We start from the raw sequence: 20,232 nt of genomic DNA on the forward strand, positions 1-20,232 counted from the left end.
TTTTAGTAACTTTTCTCTATAATAATTAATTGACATATATTCTTACTACACTGTAAACCCTCTGAAGATATTGAGCATTTTGTTTATCTCAATATTTTTCCCAATTTTGATACAGTCACCTTCCCACGATGATATACAACATATTTTAAGAAAATAATGAGTTTGTGCACGTAACTATACAAACTTCTACTAGAAGATGTAAAAGCAGAATATATGTCTCTTTGTCTTCCACCAACACAATTCACTCCCATGTGTTTCATTGAAGAAATAAAATAAATAATTTAAGCAACAGATAGTGACTTAGCAAATTTTGAATGTATAATTATAAAATACTGACCATGTATATAAGTATAGGAAGTTGTTAAGTAGCAGATTTCAAGTTCTAATATCATCCCAAAGGACTGATTTAAAAATAACATACTTCACATAATTACTTGGCTATTTGAAAATTTCATCAAACATACGTGGAGTCAGACATTAATGAGGTGTTCGAAATCTATTTTAAGGAAAATATGCAAACCTATAAAAATCAAACTTACTGATTAAATTGTAATTTTGTCAATTAAAGGACATTTTATTAACTGAAGGAAACTAAACCATTACTCATTTAATTATGATTTTGGTTTATTTGCCTAGGGAGGAAAGTATAACAAATAAGTCAAAGTCTTCTATCTGCAACAAAGAGCAAGATTTTCATGTACAGTAACCCCCTCTTGTCTGCAGTTTCACTTTGAGGTTTCAGTTACCCTTGCTCAACTGTGGTCCAAAATGTTAAATGGATAATTCAAGAAATAAGCAATTAATAAGTTTTAAATTGTGCTTCACTCCCAACAGAGGGATGAAATCTTGAGCCACCCTGCCCAGGAGGTGAATCATCCCTTTGTCCAGTTCAGTCAGCCTGTTAGTCACTTAGTAACTATGTGGGTTATCAGATCAAACTCTAGGGTATCTTAGTGTTCTGTGTTCAAGTAATCCTTACTTCACTTACTAATGGCCCCAAAGCACGAGAGTAGTGATGCTGGCAATTTGTGTATGCCAAAGAGAAGCCAGAGAGTGCTTCCTTTAAGTGCAAAGGTGAACGTTCTTGACTTAATGAAATAAAAAAATTCACGTGCTGATGTTGCTAAGATCTACAGTAAGAAGGAATCTTCTCTCCATGAAATTGTGAAGAAGGAAAAGAAATTTATGCTAGTTTTACTGTCGCACCTCGAACAGCAACAGTTATGGCCATAGTGCTTAATAAGTACTTAGTTAAGAAGGAAAAGGCATTAAATTTACACAGTAAGATATTTTGAAAAGGAGAGAGAGACCGTATTCACATTACTTTTATTACAATATGTTGTTATTATTGTTCTATTTTATTTTTATTGTTGTTGTCAATCTCTGAGTCTAACTTATTGTATGTATGTATAGGAAGAAAACATAGTATTACAGAGTACTATCCATGGTTTTAGGGATTCACTGGAGGTCTTGGACCATATCCCCTCAGGATAAGGGGAGACCATTGTATTAAATATATTCAAATTTAAAGATGAGAATAAAGCCTTTCTTAATAAGGGAAATCTGGAAGACCTACCGGGTGATATTTTTAAAAAGCCATTTCATCTGTGAGACATGATATAGGTGGAGAAAATTAAAGTTTTATTCTATTACATGATAATTTGGCAGTAACTTTATCCTTACATAGCACCACTATTTTCATTAAATAAATATAGTCAATGCTGTACCTAAAAAAAATTCAAGATGATTTATTCTATTAAACACAATATTCTTACTATAAAGCACTCATTAATCACTTCTTCTGCATACAGTGAAAACTGCTATCATCAGTTTTCATTCATATTACCCTGATGTGAATAACTTTGAATAACATTTTGCTAAGAAATATCAAAGTATAATTGTGTCCCTGAACTATATTCAGTTCACAGCCAATCTGTGCTAAAGGGTTATTTATAATGGATGTTAGAATGCTTTGCTGCTCCACTAACTTGAGTGACCTTTGCTGAGTTACTTAATTTTTGCATTTTAGTTTTTCCATCTGTCCATAGAAATGACCTATGGAAGAGACCTTAATGTTGGTTCACAGCCTCAGGAGTTCCCCAGGTGAAATTAGAACATGGCCTCCATACCCAAAGAACAAGGAGAGACCGAAGAATCAGGAAAACCACTCCAAATTGGTAGGTGGACAGTTTTAAAAAGCAAAGGAACTTACACATGAGGCTTATTTTGGGTGCCCGCAAGAGGAGTAGATCTCTGCACCCACCAGCAAGACTCTTAAACGTTTGTAAAGAGGCCTTAATAGGGTTCAGGCATATATACAGTCCAGATGGTCTTAATAACATTATTTTCTCAAGGCTGCTTCTTTGAAGTCGCTTATGATGCGGGAGCAGTGGGTGAAATGTACATTTCAAGGACAGAGGAGGGGGTAAGGATTCCCCAGGTCCCACTCGACGGTCAGCTGGTGGTCATGTCCTCTCGATATCGATGACCAGTCTGAGGAATATTTCAAACTCATTTCAATTTCTAGGAAAATACTATATAAGCTAGAATGTATAATAATTATGTAAATAAATAGCCCTGCATTAGATTCATTTCAATCTCTTTAAAAAAGGAATGTAGTATTTCTTACTATTCTGCATTCAAATGTACTGGAATGTATACGTTTCAGCAGTATTCTTTAATAGTGTATTTCATGTGATTTTTTATACGGAAAATCATTTCTTAAAGATTTTCAACACATCAGATATGCTGCTGATATTTAAGACATTCACTGCTGATTGTTTATTTCCTTTTATGCACAATCTAAGTCAAAAATTCAGTCTAAAAATAAGTGGAAATGAGGAGTTAATTAAAGCAAATACCTGTGAAAGATTCATAATATATTTTTTCATATGTTCTATGGATAGAAATGAAGCTCCTTACTCGTCTGCCTGAGATTTCTGCCTACCAACCGATAAAAGAAGGACTATTCAATATTTATTGTGTCCCAATAACATGTACTGTGCTAGGTACTGCAAGGGATGCTAAAAATGAATAAAGCATGAGCCCTCAGGGAAAATATCATCTCCAGTAGGAGAAATAGATAAGCACTGTATTCAAATTCTAAAGTGAGAATTATAAAGGGGATATGACAGTTAAAATAAACAGCTTATGGGGATTTAAAGGAGGGATAGATCATACCAAGTGGGAGAAATCAGGAAATGAAGGCTAAACTTAGGAAGTGAGACCTGTGTAGAATTTCCAGACCAAGATCTTCTAAGGAAAGATAATACTAAGGAAATGAGGGGAAATGGAAAAGTGGAGCGATTACGTTTCTGAAACTTGGAGAGACCCAGGTTCCCTATCGGGAGAAGGAGTAACAGGAAAAAAGAAATAGATCAGGGCATCCCCTAAACTAGTTTTCCCAGTTACTGCTTCTCTTTATCATATATTTTAATTCTTATAATTAATCTACTCTCTTCTGAATAGAAAAAGAATCATCCCTGACTAGGAGCCAGAATCCTGAAGCTCCTCCTCTGCCCAGTTAAATAAAATTGATTATTTTGATTGATGAATCATTGTTACTGGAAAAGCAGTCAACTCTGTTCCAAGGTTTTGTCTTTCAGCCTGATGTTAATGCATGAGCTTTGAGGTCAGTCCTTGGCTAAAATCAAGACTCAATTATAGCTGTGTAATCTTGGCTGATAATGACAAAAAGCAACTATCACTTTTCTATGCATTTTCACCTGTAATCTTCTAAAACAGCTCTTCTTAAAACTTAAAGAGCACAGATTATCACCTGGGGTCCCTGTTACACTGGGGGTTTGGATTCAACAGGGCTGGGGTAGGGCCTGAGGTTGTGCATTTCTAATGAGCTTATTACATGTGATTCTGACGCTTCTAGTCCGTGGACCACGTTTGAGGACAACGGCTAAAAGCATGTATACCAGCCAGCAGTATCAGCATCACCTGGGAACTTGATGGCTGTGAAATGCAAATTTTCGGACGTCAGACCTACTGAGTCAGGAAAACTAGGATGAGGCCCGGCATCTTGTGTGGTTTAACAAGCCCTCCAGGTGATGTCACTGGTTTCTGAACATGGTTAAACGCTCGAAACACCTGGGGGCAAAGTTGGGTTAAATACTTTCCATGCCCGAATCTCACCCCGAGAAATTTCCTTTTAATTGTTGCGTGCTGTGGTTTGGGCTACGGGCTGTCGAAAAGCTTTACCAGGTGACTCAAATATGCAATAAAACTTGAGAATCCCACAAGATAAGTACATTGATAGGACTTATTTTCCGCGTGTGTAAATGTGGATAATATCCACGCTGGTTCCTGCCTTCGCTTTCAGATTTTGCCATCTCCAGCCAGTCTATTCGGCCAAAATCCCAGTTCAGTAGCGTTCCCCACATCCTCTGCGTGAGCCGCTACGGAGCCGCCGGAGCATCAGTGAAACTCCGCACCCGGGCGCCGCCCGCACCTACGTGGCTCGGAGGTCCGCCAGCGGGGGCTCCCGGGAGAGCGCGACGCGCATGCGCCCGGCGCAAGCCAGGCCCCGGCCGGAGTAACGGACTCGAGCTCCCCCCACCGGAAGTGGGCGGCCACGCGGCGGGAGGAGTCGGTGGTAGCGTAGCGGCTGCGGGCTGCGGGCTGCGGGCGCGGGGTCCGAGCGGCTCGGACTGCTCTCTCCGCGCCATGGCAAAGGCCGCCGACGTGGTGCGGCTGCTCCTGGGCTCCACCGCGCTGTGGCTCTCGCTCCTCGGCGCCCGAACGACCTCCGCGTCCAAGGCGGTGACGGCCCACTTGGCCGCGAAGTGGCCCGACACGCCGCTGCTGCTGGAGGCCAGGTGGGTGCGGGCCGGACCCTCTGCCGAGCCCGCGGGGAGGGAGGGTCCGGCGTGGTTGTGGGCGCCCTGGGACCCCCGCCGCTCCTCGGACGCCGCCGCCTAGCCGACCCGGCAGGCCGTTCCTTGCATCCGTCGTGCTTGGTTGGTCCTCAGAGCATCACCTCCTCCCTTGCTCCCTGGTGCGCCTCACTTGCAACTCCTTGCCTCGCCGTTCGTACTTTGCCTCACCCATGGTTTTTAAAACTTTAATTCGTTTGGATTTTATCAGCATTTGCGGAAGAGAAAAAGAATGGGAGGTAGACTGTGGGGTTTAACGCAAGCGTTTCAGTTGATGTAGGCAGGTCTTCTTAGAAACCGGTACTTGAAGCACCGTACTTTCTTAGTGATAACATTATTCGGTCAGCTCCTGGGCTTCTTTGGAGAAGACAGCTTACAAAAAGTTACTACTTCTTTCTGAATATCCTCCTCTGGAGTGAGTGCATAAGGTATCTTCTACTGAGAAGAAACAGAACTTGGAGGTATTGAATTTTGCTCTTAGTATTCCAATAGTTAAACAATATTTGAAAGTTCTTTCCTTTAGCTAGCTTGTAAATTTAATGCCATTTGCTTTTGTAGTTCACCAAAGCAACTGCTATGGTTCCGGAAAGAGACTTTGTTACCCAAATGCCATTGCAGATATTAGTTACTAAGACAGATTTATTTTTTAACTGAGATAGAATTGATGTAACAGTTTCAGGTGTACAATTTAATATATTTATATGTTGTGAAATTATCACACAATAAGTCTAGTTAACATCTGTCACCGTACATACTTACACAAGTGTTGTTTCTTGTGATGAGAACTTTTAAGATCTGCTCTCTTAACAGCTTTCCAATATGTAATACAGTATTAACTATGGGCCATGCTGTACATTACATCCCCATGACTTACCTGTTTTGTAGCAAGATGTTTGTACCTTTTGACCTGCCTTTTGCCTCTGGCACCCAGTCTGTTCTCTGTATATGAGCTGATTTCTTTATTGTTGTGTTTAAGATTTCTTAAGGTACTTGTCTCTCTCTGTGGCTTATTTCACTGAGCATAATGCTCTCAAGGTCCATCAATATTGTTACAAATAGCATTTCCTTTTCATGGCTAAATAGTATTCCTGTGTCTATGCATCTGTGTGTGTGCATGCATGCAGACCACATTTTCTTTTCTTTTTTTTTTCTTTTACAATTTAGTGAGTACATACTGTATGCCAGGTTTCTCATTTACTCTTTTTTTTTTTAACATTTTTTATTGATTTATAATCATTTTACAATGTGTCAAATTCCAGTGTTCAGCACAATTTTTCAGTCATTCATGGACATATACACACTCATTGTCACATTTTTTTCTCTCTGAGTTATCATAACATTTTGTGTATATTTCCCTGTGCTATACAGTGTAATCTTGTTTATCTCTTCTACAATTTTGAAATCCCAGTCTATCCCTTCCCACCCTCCACCCCCCTGGTAACCACAAGTCTGTATTCTCTGTCTGTGAGTCTATTTCTGTCCTGTATTTACACTTTGTTTTTGTTTGTTTGTTTGTTTTTGTTTTTGTTTTTTAGATTCCACATATGAGCGATCTCATATGGTATTTTTCTTTCTCTTTCTGGCTTACTTCACTTAGGATGACATTCTCCAGGAGCATCCATGTTGCTGCAAATGGCATTATGTTGTTGGTTTTTATGGCTGAGTAGTATTCCATTGTATAAATATACCACTTCTTCTTTATCCAGTCACCTGTTGATGGACATTTAGGCTCTTTCCATGTTTTGGCTATTGTATATAGTGCTGCTATGAACATTGGGGTGCAGGTGTCATCCTGAAGTAGGGTTCCTTCTGGATACAAGCCCAGGAGTGGGATTCCTGGGTCATATGGTAAGTCTATTCCTAGTCTTTTGAGGAATCTCCACACTGTTTTCCATAGTGGCTGCACCAAACTGCATTCCCACCAGCAGTGTAGGAGGGTTCCCCTTTCTCCACAGCCTCTCCAGCATTTGTCATTTGTGGATTTTTGAATGACGGCCATTCTGACTGGTGTGAGGTGATACCTCATTGTAGTTTTGATTTGCATTTCTCTGATAATTAGTGATATTGAGCATTTTTTCATGTGCTTTTTGATCATTTGTATGTCTTCCTTGGAGAATTGCTTGTTTAGGTCTTCTGCCCATTTTTGGATTGGGTTGTTTATTTTTTTCTTATTGAGTCGTATGAGCTGCTTATATATTCTGGAGATCAAGCCTTTGTCGGTTTCATTTGCAAAAATTTTCTCCCATTCCGTAGGTTTTCTTCTTGTTTTACTTCTGGTTTCCTTTGCTGTGCAGAAGCTTGTAAGTTTCATCAGGTCCCATTTGTTTATTCTTGCTTTTATTTCTTCTAGGAGAAAATTTTTGAAATGTATGTCAGATAATGTTTTGCCTATGTTTTCCTCTAGGAGGTTTATTGTATCTTGTCTTACGTTTAAGTCTTTGATCCATTTTGAGTTGATTTTTGTATATGGTGTAAGGGAGTGTTCTAGCTTCATTGTTTTACATGCTGCTGTCCAGTTTTCCCAACACCATTTGCTGAAGAGACTGTCTTTATTCCATTGTATATGCTTGCCTCCTTTGTCAAAGATGAGTTGACCAAAAGTTTGTGGGTTCATTTCTGGGCTCTCTATTCTGTTCCATTGGTCTATATGTCTGTTTTGGTACCAATACCATGCTGTCTTGATGACTGCAGCTCTGTAGTATTATCTGAAGTCTGGGAGAGTTATTCCTCCAGCCTCTCTCTTTCTCTTCAGTAATGCTTTGGCAATTCTAGGTCTTTGATGGTTCCATATAAATTTTATTATGATTTGTTCTAGTTCTGTGAAATATGTCCTGGGTAATTGGATAGGGATTGCATTAAATCTGTAGATTGCCTTGGGCAGTGTGACCATTTTAACAATATTGATTCTTCCAATCCAAGAGCATGGAATATCTTTCCATTTTTTAAAGTCTTCTTTAATTTCCTTCATCAATGGTTTATAGTTTTCTGTGTATAATTCTTTCACCTCCTTGGTTAGATTTATTCCCAGATATTTTATTACTTTGGGTGCTATTTTAAAGGGGATTGTTTCTTTACTTTCTTTTTCTGTTGATTTATCGTTAGTGTAAAGAAATGCAACTGATTTTTGAACGTTAATTTTGTAACCTGCTACCTTGCTGAATTCTTCAATCAGCTCTAGTAGCTTTTGTGTGGACCTTTTAGGGTTTTCTATATATAGTAACATGTCATCAGCATATAATGACACTTTTACCTCTTCTCCAATTTGGATCCCTTATATTTCTTTCTCTTGCCTGACTGCTGTGGCTAGGACTTCCAGGACTATGTTGAATAGGAGTGGTGATAGTGGGCATCCTTGTCTTGTCCCAGATTTTAGTGGGAAGCGTTTGAGTTTTTCACCATTGAGTACTATGCTGGCTGTAGGTTTGTCATATATAGCTTTTATTATGTTGAGATATGTTCCCTCTATACCCACTTTGGCGAGAGTTTTTATCATAAATGGGTGTTGAATTTTATCAAATGCTTTTTCTGCATCGATTGAGATGATCATGTGGTTTTTGTCCTTTCTCTTGTTGATGTGATGTATTACACTGATTGATTTGCGTATGTTGAACCAGCCTTGTGTCCCTGGGATGAACCCCACTTGGTCATGATGTATAATCTTTTTTATGTGTTGTTGGACTCTATTTGCTAAAATTTTGGTGAGGATTTTGGCGTCTATGTTCATCAGTGATATTGGCCTATAATTCTCTTTTTTTGTAGTGTCTTTGCCTGGTTTTGGTATCAGGGTGATGGTGGCTTTATCCATTCATCATTAAGTGGATACTGAGGTCATTTCTGTACCTTGTCCATTGTAAATAATGCTGCACTGAACATAGGGGTGCATACATTTTTTCCAGTTATAGTGGTTTTATTTCTTTCGGATAAGTACCCAGAAGTGGAATTACTGGATCATATGGTAGTTCTTTTTAAACATTTTTGAGGAACCTCCATACTGTTTTCCACAGTGGCTGCACCAGTTTACATTCCCACCAACAGTTTACAAGGGTCCCTTTTTTTCACATCCAGGCCAGCACTTGTTACCACTTGTCTTTGATGGTAGCTGTTGTAACAGGTGTGAAGTGGTATCTCACTATAGTTTTGATTGGCATTTTCCTAGTGATTAGTGATGTTGAGCACCTTTTCATGTACCTATTGGCCACTTGTATGTCGTCTTTAGAAAAATATCTGTTCAGATTCTCTATCCAGTTTTTAATCGGATTGTTTGGGATTTTTTGCTGTTGAGTTCTTTATATATTTTGGGTATTAACCCCTTATCAGATAGATGATTTACATATATTTTCTCCTATTCTGTAGTTGTTTATTTTTGCATCTGTTGCCTTTGTTTTTGTGTCAAACACAAAAAAATAATCACCAAGACCAATTTCAGGGAACATACTGCCTATGTTTTCTTCTAGAGGTTTTATGGTTTCAGGTCTTATGTTCAAGTGTTTAATCTAATTTGAGACAGTTTTTGTGTGTCATGTAAGATAGTGGTCCAGTTTGATTCTCTGGCATGTGATCATCTGGTTTTCCCAACACCATTTATTGAAGAGACTATCCTTTCCCTGTTGTATATTCTTGGCTCCTTTGTCATAAATTACCTGACCATATATAGGTGGATTAGATTGTGGGCTCTCTATTCTTTCTTATTGATTTATGTGTGCCAATACATACTGTTTTCATTATATAGCTTTCTAATATGGTTTGAAATTGAGGCACATGATGCTTCTAGCTTTATTCTTTCTAAAGATTTCTTTGAATTTTGGGAGTCTTTTGTGGTTCCATACAAATTTCAGGATTGTTTGTTCTATATCTGTGAAAAATGACATTGAAGTTTTGATAGGGATTGTGTTGAATCTGTAGATTGCTTTACATTGTGCGGACATTTTAACAATATTCTTCCAGTCCATGAACACAGAACATCTTTTCATTTATTTGTGTCATCTTCAATTTCTTTGACGAGTGTCCTGCAGTTTTCAGGATATAGGTCATTCACTGCCTTGGTTAAATGTATTCCTAGGTTGTTGTTTTTGTTTTTGTTTTTGTTTTTGTTTTTGTTTTTGTTTTGAAGCAGTTGTAAGGAGAATTGTTTTTTAAATTTCTCTTTCTGATAACTTATTAGTGTATAGAAAACCAGCAGGTTTTTGTGTATTGATTTTATATCCTGCATCTTTACTGAATTCATGTACTAGTTCTAACAGTCTTTTAGTGGAGTCTTTAGGATTTTCTATATATAATGTCATGTTATCTGCAAATTGTGACAGTTTTATTTCTTTCTTTCTGATTTGGATGCCTTTTATTTCTTTTTCTTGCCTAATTGCTTTGGCTGGGACTTCAAGTACTATGTTCAATAAAAGTGGAGAGTGGACATCTTTGTTCCTGATCTTGTTCCTGAAAAGCTTTTTAGCTTTTCTCCATTGGGTATCATTTTAGCTGTGAGCTTGTTGTATATGGGATTTATTATGTAGAGTTACAGTCCCTCTATACTCTGTTGAGTTTTGAATCTTAATGTATGTTGAATTTTTCAGATGCTTTTTTTTTTTACATCTATTGATACGATCATAAGATTTTTAATCCTTTAGTTGTTAATGCAGTGTTTAACATTTAGTGATTTGTGAATATTGAACCGTCCTTGTATCCATGGAATAAACTGATTATGGTATATGATCCTTTTAATGTATTGTTGTATTAAGTTTGCTAATATTTTATTGAAGATTTCTGCAATAATGTTCATCAGAAATATTGACCTGTATTTCCTTTTCTTGTTCTTTTCTGGTTTTGGTATCAGTATAATGCTGGCCTTGAAAATGAGTTTGGGAGCATCCCTTCCTTTATTTTTTTTTGGAAAGAGTTTGGGGATTGGTGTTAATTCTTCTTTAAATGCTTGGTAGAATTCACCAATGAAGCTGTCTGGTCCTGGACTTTTGTTAGTTGGGAAGCTTTTGATTACTGATTCAATATCCTTACTAGTAATCAGTCTGTTTGGATTTTTCCATTTCATAGGTCAATCTTGATAGGTTGTATGTTTTTAGGAGTTTATCCATTTCTTCTGGGTTGTCCAACTTGTTGCTATATCATTGTTCATAGTAGTCTTGTATGATGCCTTATATTTGTGTGGTATCAGATTTTCATTGAATAAAGTATTCTAGTTTAAAATATGCCCCCTTCCTCTTATCTTTTCTCCAGTTTCTCCCAGAGCTTGCATGGATCTTATCCCATACTAAGTTCCAAATTTGTCTAATTTCTTCCAGTCTTGGACTGGTAGTTTCTACTTACCTCAACAGTCTTAGAGCTGGAACTCCTGTGGGATGCTCCTTAAGGTGCTTCACAATCTAGACCCACTCTGTTGTACCAGTTGCATCACTTGCAGTGGGTTGAATGGCAGCTCCCATGAAGATATGTCCACATCCTAACCCATGGAACCTGTAAATGTTACCTTATTTGGAAAAAAAAAATCTTTGCCAATGTAGTTAAGAGTTTTGAGACAAGATTATTATAGATCTGGATAGGTGCTAAAGTCACTATCCTTATAAGGTACAGAAGATGAGATGACACAAACAAGGAGAAGGACATGAATAGAGACAGAGATTGGATTGATGTAGTCACAAGCCAAGGAACACCTGAAGCCTCCAGAAGCTGGAAGAGGCAAGGAAATTTTCTCTTCTGCAGCTTTTGGAGGGAGTATAGTCCTACCAATGTCTTGATTTTGGACTTCTCCAGAACTGTGAAACAACAAAAAATAAGTTTCTGTTGTTTTAAGTCACCAAATTTTGGGTAATTTATTATAGTAGTCATGGGAAACTAATTTGATTTTGTACGTTCAAGTTGGATGCTGCTGTAACAAATACCTAAAGATGTAGAAATACCTATTGAATCTAGTAGAAGCTGGAAGAGTTTTGAGAAATACGGTAGAAAATGCCTAGATTACCTTGAGGAGACTGTTGGCAGAAACATGGACATTGAAGATGATTCTTGTAAGGACTTAGAAGAAAGCGAGGATCATGATAGGAAAAGCTTCTATCAGCTTGGAGAATACTTATATTATCATGAGTGAAATGTTGGTAGAAATATGAACATTAAAGGCACTTCTGGCAAGGGCTTAGAAGGAAGTGAGGGACATGTTATTGGAAATGGAGATGACCCTTGTTATATAGTGGCAGGAAGCTGGCTGAATTGAATTCTATAATTGTGTGAAAAACAACATGTAAGTAATGTACCTGGTTAGTTAAGAGGATTTCCAAGCAAAGCATTAGCAGTAAATCGCCTGTTGTCTCCTTGTTGCTTGTAGTAAAATGCAAGAGGAAACAGAAATTGAAGAAGAAACTGGTAAGGAAAAAGGAAGCAGTCTTTGGTAATTTGGGAGAGTCTCAGCCTATCCAGATTGCAAAGGGTGCTAAAATTGGGAAACTCAGTGTTGAGAATGCATGCTCTGTAAAGCAGGCCAAGTGTGTGGCTGGATACCTTTTGTTGTATAGGTAAGGTGTATTACTCGTGGATCCATTCAGTTATCTCAGCAGAAGCCAGGAGTAAAGAGGGGCTTATTCAGGAGAAGGATCTGTGGAGGATCCTTGTGTAATGGCATGACCCTGGTGAGATACACGGGAGAACCACAAGGATTTTGATTGTTGCACCAATAGAAATACTGCCAATTTGGTTCAAAAGGGATAGAGACACAATAAAATGAGGGAAGCCTTCCAAAATTCTATAGGCAGGAAGTTGGCTGATAGAACTACTTGCCTGCAAATGTGCTACTCTTCAAGAAAAAGGAAGAATGACACTAAGGACAAAGCCATGGCAGCCAGCACAGAGGATGGAGCAGTAAGACACGGAGTTATGCCCAGAGCTTGAAAACTGATAGAATCTTCTGCTGAAGTTTGAGCTTGAGGGGGACTGATGGCTCGTTTTCATTCTACTTCCTCCCTTTTGGAATTGTAATGTAAGACTGTATTTGGAATTTGGAATACCTATCTCACCACTGCATTTTGGAAGCATATAATTTGTTTTTTAGTTTTACAGGTCCACGTATGGAGAAGAATTTTGCCTCTGTATGGATCATATAGGGCCTCACTCATACCTGGTTTAGATGATTCACATGATGTGATTTGAGACTTCTGATGATATTTACATGAGCTTTTGGACTTAAGAGTTGATGTTAAATTGGGTTGAGATTACATTGGAGGATGCTGTGATAGGGTGAATGTATGTGGTACAAATGTGGATTTGGGGGAACCAGAAGGTGGACTGTAGTGGCTTAAATGGTGCTCATCCCAAAAGATAAATCCATGTCCTAACCTCTGGATCCTGTTGTGTTAACCCTGACAACACCTGGAATCCAGACTTTTGAACTCTAGAACTGTGAGAGAATAAATTTCTCTTGTTATAAGCCACTAAGTTTGTGGTAATTTATTATGATAGCCCTTGGAAAGTAATATGTCACTCTACTAGAATTCTTTCCTCATTGATACCTTATTTGTGGACATACCATATTACTCTCTTTGCCTGATCATTTCCTCTGATAAAACTAATGTTTTTCTATTATGTTCTCACACCAGTTGGTCAGTTCTTCCCTAATAATTCTTATTTCATGTTATTATGTATGCTAATCTCTGTTGCTTAAATATGATGTTCAGGAGACCAGAGTATTTCTTATTCATATTTATTTTGCCAAGGGACAGCGCACAGAAGTAAGTACTCAGTAATGCTGATTTGATGGTAGCAACCTTATATAAAGTAGTGTATACTTCAAAGCACCATCAGAGTTACCTGTACAATATAACTGACCTGTGAAAACTGGTCTTTGCTTGGTTAATCCAGATAGGATGCTCAGTGTTCTCTCGTGCACCTGCTTGTCCTATTGTGAATAAATATAAATTGTTAGTAGGTCCTTTATTATATAAACTAAAATCTTTTATCTACTGGTCCTGATTTATCCTTCTGAACCAAATCTCTTTCTTTGTGACAGTGTAGCAGACTACAAATCTGTAGTTTCTTTATTTGGTTTTCTAGACTTCATTATTCTGCTCATCTTCAGGTTTTTAATGTTTTTCTTAAATCAGAATTTTAGAAAATCGAAGAGGTTGAGGGGAGTAAGTGGAAGAGGAAGAATTGAAGAGCATTAAGTAGATAGAAAGGAGCTTGGGAGATAGAAAATTAAATAAGAGCTTTCTTTTTGGGAGGCTAGGCTCAATTTATTTTTAATTTAAAGCATTATTCTTGGGAATTTCTCTTACTGTCCCTATCAATCTATGTATGAGTATATTTTAAAAGTATATCTTATAGTCAGCCTAAAAATTTGAGTGCCTGTTTTGGGCATGGCCCTACGATGGGCACTATATGGGGAACAAAGATGAGTAAGTTATGTCCCCTACATAAAAACATTTATAATTTAGTACTGTTTGCTAGGGATGATTATAGGCTGATGAGGCTAAATTTTTGCAACACATATAATGTAACTTACATATCTAAACTGTATTTATTCCACTGGTGCTATTCTTGCTGAAAATATTTTTTGGAATAACACTTAAAATTGCTGTCATGTTCTTTAGTATATGTAAAAACATCCTCTATAGAAATAATTTTTTCCTCTGTTTTAGGATTTCAGGGGGAAAACGTTATTTGGAGCTCAATCTTGTATAAGACAAATGAACAAATTGGAAATGCCAGAATTTAGGGTTTTTTTCCTTTTTTAAACTTTGACCAGAGTAATATCTTTTGGAAGGTGAGATTCTGATTTAGATGGTCTCTCAGAGGTACTGTCTTCTCTAAGAGTAATGATGAGTTACTGGCAAATTGCCCCTGAAAGTAATTCAAAAAGAGTTCCAAAAGTATTTAGAGCAGTACTGTATTGAGAGAGTAAGTGTTAAGTGGATACTTTCTTAAGGTGATCACTTTGAAGGATCATATTTGGATGCATAAATTCTGGCATATGGAAGAAGTCTTACGTATGGTTGTGTAATGTATGGACATGTCAGTAGTTGTGTGGTCAAGTCAGTTAGCTGATGTGTTGCTCTCTACTTTTCTAAAGGTTTTACCTTTATATAACACTCTTATTGCCATTAAGTTACACTTCTCAGTGGTATTTCACGTGGAAAAAAATAAATTATCCATTTTTTCAGTGGTAACTAATAAAGAGGAAAGGCCAAAAGTAATTTCCCATGCAGTCTTTTCCAGTCATGATTATACGATTGTAGTTAAGAATGAAACTTCAGGTAAGAATCATCGATTTGTTCTCTTTTCGTATTACAGTAAATGGAAATTGCTAACTTTGACTTTGTATTTTTACCCTAAGTTGTAATTTGGTTCTAAAATATAGTTTATAGTATCAAGCCATTTTTCATTTCCATCTGTCAACTGATTACTTTTATTTTTTTTAACAGTGAATTTATGGCAGAAGAAAGTAATGAAAAATTTTGGCAGTTTTTGGAAACTGTACAAGAATTAGCAGTTTATAAGCAAACAGGTAGGTGATGTGCATATTTCAACTTTTAAGGTCTGTGTTCATATGCCTACACTAGATGTTTATTTTTTTAATGGTAAAGTTTAAGTGTAAATGCTTAATTGGGTTAGTAAATCTGAATATTAAATTTGAGAAGATGTTTTAATGGAAACTATTCCAAGCATCCATTTTCAAAAATATAAGGCTTTAATACTTTCATTGTAAGAAAATATGTAATTAGCAGTGTTTGCATATTCCATTATAGTCAAGAAGAAATAGAAATTATGGAATAATGAGGTTTTTTTTACCTAAATTTCTTTGAATTAGTATTCATCTTACATGTAGTAATATTGAAATTTTTTGCCAGAATATTTTTACTCCTGAACTTTTAAAAGAGATTTTTAATACTTACCCTTAACAAGCCGGGTAACCTGTGTACTTTCATTTCACCATTTAGAAAATGGGGTTAGTTATTCTTACTTTGTTAATATGTATGAGAGTATCTATCTATATATATATACGTATTCTAACACAGTTACTTATCACTGAGAACTGGGTCTAGAGTAGGAAGATAATTGCTTGAAGATAACCCTAGGGTAGGATTTGGGAGTTATCAACATCAAGGAGGTAGTTGAAGTTATAGGGAGAAGATACAGAATGAGTAGAAATACGGTCCCAAAGGTAGAATCCTAAAAAACACCAGTGTTTAAGAGATTACCAGAGAAGAGCATGTGACGGAGACTAAGGAGTATCAGTAGAGGTAGAAAACCTAGAAAGTGTGATGTCTCGAAAGCCAGGGGAAGTGTAAGTAGTAAGTGATAGATGTTATCAAATACTAAAGACAGATCAAGTAATATAAATACTAAGTTTTTAACAACAGAAAAATTAGTGGTGACTTTAAGAGCAATTTCACAGGTATAGTAATAAAAAGTACAGCAGGTTGAGGAAGTAGAGAGAATTAATAAGTCTTTCAAGACTAACTATGAAGCGAATAAGATGAATCAGTCAGTATCTGTGGAGACTGCTGCCGCTTTTTTTTTTTAAAGATGAAAGTGATTCGTGTATATTAAATGTCAACAGGCAAAAATTGAGTGAAAGGTGAAGCTGAAGATGAAAGATGTTGAAAGGGCAAAATAATTATCAACAGGTTAGTTGGTGAGCATGGATTTAGTTATTTTTAAACGTTAGCTAAAATAGTCCAGCACATCCATGATTAATTATCTTGCAGGTTAAACCTAAGACATATGTTTACTTTCTGTAAACCCCTGAATCCTACTTCCTTTACTATATTAGAGACAACCTTACGGAGTTTGATGTCTTTGGTCAGGCACCACTCACATTTGTTTCTGTTGACTCCCTTCTCTGTTTTCATTGATGACCAAATCCCATTTTGACTGACGTAGTCTTATTTTTGACATGTTACTACATTAATTTCAGCTATATTCTTGTTGGCCCAATAACTATTGTATCTTTTATCTCTTTTGTGTTACTTTTGCTATTGAAGCTGTGTCTTGCATTTTTTTTTTTTTTTTGATTCTTGCGGGAACCTCACCATAACTTCCTGAGAAATCACCTATAGTTGGTTAAAGAAGTAGAAGTGAATGAGCAGACCTACTCACATATGATGACTATTTAAAATTACTGGATTAGGAAAGTATTATTGCCCAGAGTAAAGAGATCTACTCACTTCTTAGATGTTAATTCCAGAAATATGTTAAAATACCTATTTCGTGTGCCAAGAGTAGAAAGTTACAATTGAAAGGCAAGAAAAGATTCCTGCCTTCACAATTTAAAGCCTAATGGGAAGGGCAGCATTAAGCAAATAATTAGACAAATAATTTTTGTTAACAGTTTTGAGAATTGATCTGGAGATAGTATAGAGGGCTGTGCTATTCTTAGTCTCCTCTTTAATTGTAAGTAGGGGCTGTATCTTATCCAGGTATTATAATTTCACAACCTTAGAGTGAATTGGTCTGATACGGTGGAGTCTTTCGAATAGATTTTAAGGAGATTATTTTCATATAGACTTGTAATGGTTGTTTGGACTTTACTGGAAGATCCAAATGAAGTAAATAATAAAACAGAGATCTTAATTTTCACTTTTGCTCCAACACTCTCCATAACCAAACTTGAAATATGATTATATGACATTAACTAAGTTAGCTATACAGTGAGAGATGTGCCAATGTATTGAATATGAAATACTAACATCCTTTTCTTTTGATTTATTTTTATAGAGTCAGACTATTCTTACTACAACTTAATCCTGAAGAAAGCTGGACAATTTTTAGACAATTTACATATAAATCTCTTAAAGTTTGCTTTCTCTATAAGGGCATACTCTCCAACTATTCAGATGTTTCAACAGGTATGTAAAAATGCCAAAACAGTATTTGACAAAGAAGCATGCTAGCTGTGTACATAAATCTGTCTTAATGTGAATACCCTTAGTTCAAAACGATCTATAAACTTGTAATACCTGGTTCCATAGCCTATCATTGATTATGTTTTCATTGTTACCATTGATTATAATATAACTGAATGTTATGTAATTTTATAGATATTAGGGATAAGGAAATTATGAGGACAAATCACTATGGAAATGGAAATGAACTATAACGAACATTTTAATTTAAATGGAACTTTAAAAACAAGTTCAAAGCATGTATTTTCTACTGTAAAGGATTTTGTTAAAATGTTTGATTCTGCCTGCATATAGATACTTTTACTTTAATTAGAGCAATAATTTAATAGTTGCTAAGTTGTTTTAATCAAAATAATGTGTGAGTTTTTTAAATGATATTGTAATTATCAACTACTGTAGCTAAATACAGTCTTTGAAATCTTAGATTGCAGCTGATGAGCCCCCACCAGATGGTTGTGATGCATTTGTGGTTATCCATAAGAAACGCACCTGTAAAGTTAATAACATTAAAAAGCTGCTGAAGAAGGCAACTTCAAGGTAAATTAATGATAGCCTACACTACACTTTCACTAAAGAAGTGGTTTATAAAGAGATGAGAGTTGAAATAGAAATTTCTTACAATAAAACATTTTAATGCTTGAAGACATTGTATATTAAAGAATGTGCTCTGAATATGAGTCTTAAGTCCTTTTCTAAAATATATTAAGTACTTTCAATATTTTTGCCTCAATAAGCTTTTGATCTTAGAATCCCAAAATACCATAAAATATGAGATGTATATTTTATGTAAACATAAATTGTTTTTTCAAATACAGGCATTCCTCAAAGATATTGTGGGTTCAGTTCCAGACCACTGCAATAATATGAATACTAAAATAAAGCTAGTCACATGAAGTTTTTGGTTTTCTAATGCATCTAAAAGTTATGTCTACACTATACTGTAGTCTGTTGAGTATGCAGTAGCATTATATCTTTTAAAAAGTACATACATTAATTAAAAAATACTTTTTTGCTATAAAGTGCTAACTATCCTCTGAGCCTTCATCAAGTCTTAATCTTTTTGCTGGTGGAGGGTTGAACTATTGAGAGAATTTCAAAAATATGACACAGAAACAGGGAGTAAGCAAATGCTGTTGGAAAAATGGTGCCAATAGACCTGCTCAACACAGGCTTGCCAGAAACCTTCAATTTGTTAAGAACGTAATCTCTACAAAGTGCAATAAAGCAAAACACAATAGAATGAGGTTTGCCTATAAGCACACAAAACTAGATTTATCTGAACTATATCTCTTTATAAACTGAATGTGTACCTTGGGAATAAAAAATTAATAATAAAAGTAATATAGAGTTGCTTTTTTATAATGCATTGTTCAAAACTTTTTCCTTCTTCCAAGTATTTAATATAAATGAGTATGAGAAGTAGCAAGAAAATGCAGTAGTGGTTTTTACAGAGTGACACCTACTAGTGTATGCTTTACTGCCTGATTGTTTATACTTTAAAAAGTGTTTAAGTTTCCCTTTATATCTTAAACAGTAATATATATTGAGTAATTTTATGTTAGTACTTCTCTTATTTGTTGGAAACCTTTTCTAATATCTTCTTATATTTCATATTTTAATATACATAAGGCTTTTATTTTTATGTAGCCAAATTTTTCCTTGACATGTGTGTGTTTTTATACTGACACAGTTTTTCCCTAACCAGAGTGAGAGATTTTACTAATGTTTTCCAGTAGCTTTCTTAAATTTTTTATTTTACCTTAACCTTTTGATCTATTTATGAATTTTCATCAGAAGGCAAGAATTCAACCAGATCTTTTCCCCTCAGGTGGCTAGTCAATTATCATATTCATTATATTTATATTATGGTCCTTTTCATAATGATTTGTTGTATACTGTTACGTTTTTTGTAGCAGTATCATGCTGTTAGTATTTATTACTTTATAATTTATTCCAGTGTCTCACAGGACAGTTTCCTCTTCATTGCTGCTTTTTTTCCTCCAGAATATCTTAGCTCTTTGCTCTTGTTGATGCTTTCAAACTAACAGTAGAGTCCTTTTTCTCCTGCCAGATTGCCTCCCTAAAAAGCCTTGGTAGGGTTTTAATTAGAATTGTGTTAAACTTACTAGTTAATTTTAAAAGAAGTTAAATATTTATTATATTGCCTCTCTCAATGCATTTCATAGTATGTCTTTCATTCCTTTTAAAAATTTAAAGTTTTATAATTTTCTGTGTTTTTAAAATAGGAAATAATTGTTTCATTTTATCAATTGTTTTTCATTTATTGAGGTGAATTCAAAGTTTTTGTCTTTGAACATACTGTATATTATGGTAATATATTTTAAACTATTATACCTTATTTGCATTTCTAGAGAAAACTGTTAATGGTTTAGGATTATCTTAATTTTTTGAATTAGATTTCTTATGTTTTTATTAAGACTCATGTTTCT

General features: G+C 35.9%; 2 protein-coding genes across 2 annotated transcripts in view; both read left to right on the forward strand.

The window, feature by feature from the left end:
- The window catches only part of LOC116668659 (collagen alpha-2(I) chain-like), a 38,155-nt gene extending 33,895 nt beyond the window's left edge, over positions 1 to 4,260 (forward strand). The window contains exons 4-5 of the mRNA XM_032496762.1: positions 2,030 to 2,177; positions 3,884 to 4,260. The gene's annotated coding sequence lies outside the window, so the exon portion shown is untranslated. The remainder of the gene's footprint in view (positions 1 to 2,029; positions 2,178 to 3,883) is intronic.
- Positions 4,261 to 4,529: 269 nt separating this feature from the next.
- Positions 4,530 to 20,232, forward strand: part of UGGT2 (UDP-glucose glycoprotein glucosyltransferase 2) — a 142,075-nt gene continuing 126,372 nt past the window's right edge. Inside the window, 4 exon segments of the mRNA XM_032496763.1 lie at positions 4,530 to 4,826; positions 15,299 to 15,381; positions 17,595 to 17,725; positions 18,207 to 18,319. Of these exon segments, the coding sequence (XP_032352654.1) occupies positions 4,675 to 4,826; positions 15,299 to 15,381; positions 17,595 to 17,725; positions 18,207 to 18,319 (479 nt within the window). The 5' untranslated portion in view covers positions 4,530 to 4,674.

The sequence above is a fragment of the Camelus ferus genome, chromosome 14 (assembly GCF_009834535.1).
Source record: "Camelus ferus isolate YT-003-E chromosome 14, BCGSAC_Cfer_1.0, whole genome shotgun sequence".
Lineage (NCBI taxonomy): Eukaryota > Metazoa > Chordata > Mammalia > Artiodactyla > Camelidae > Camelus > Camelus ferus.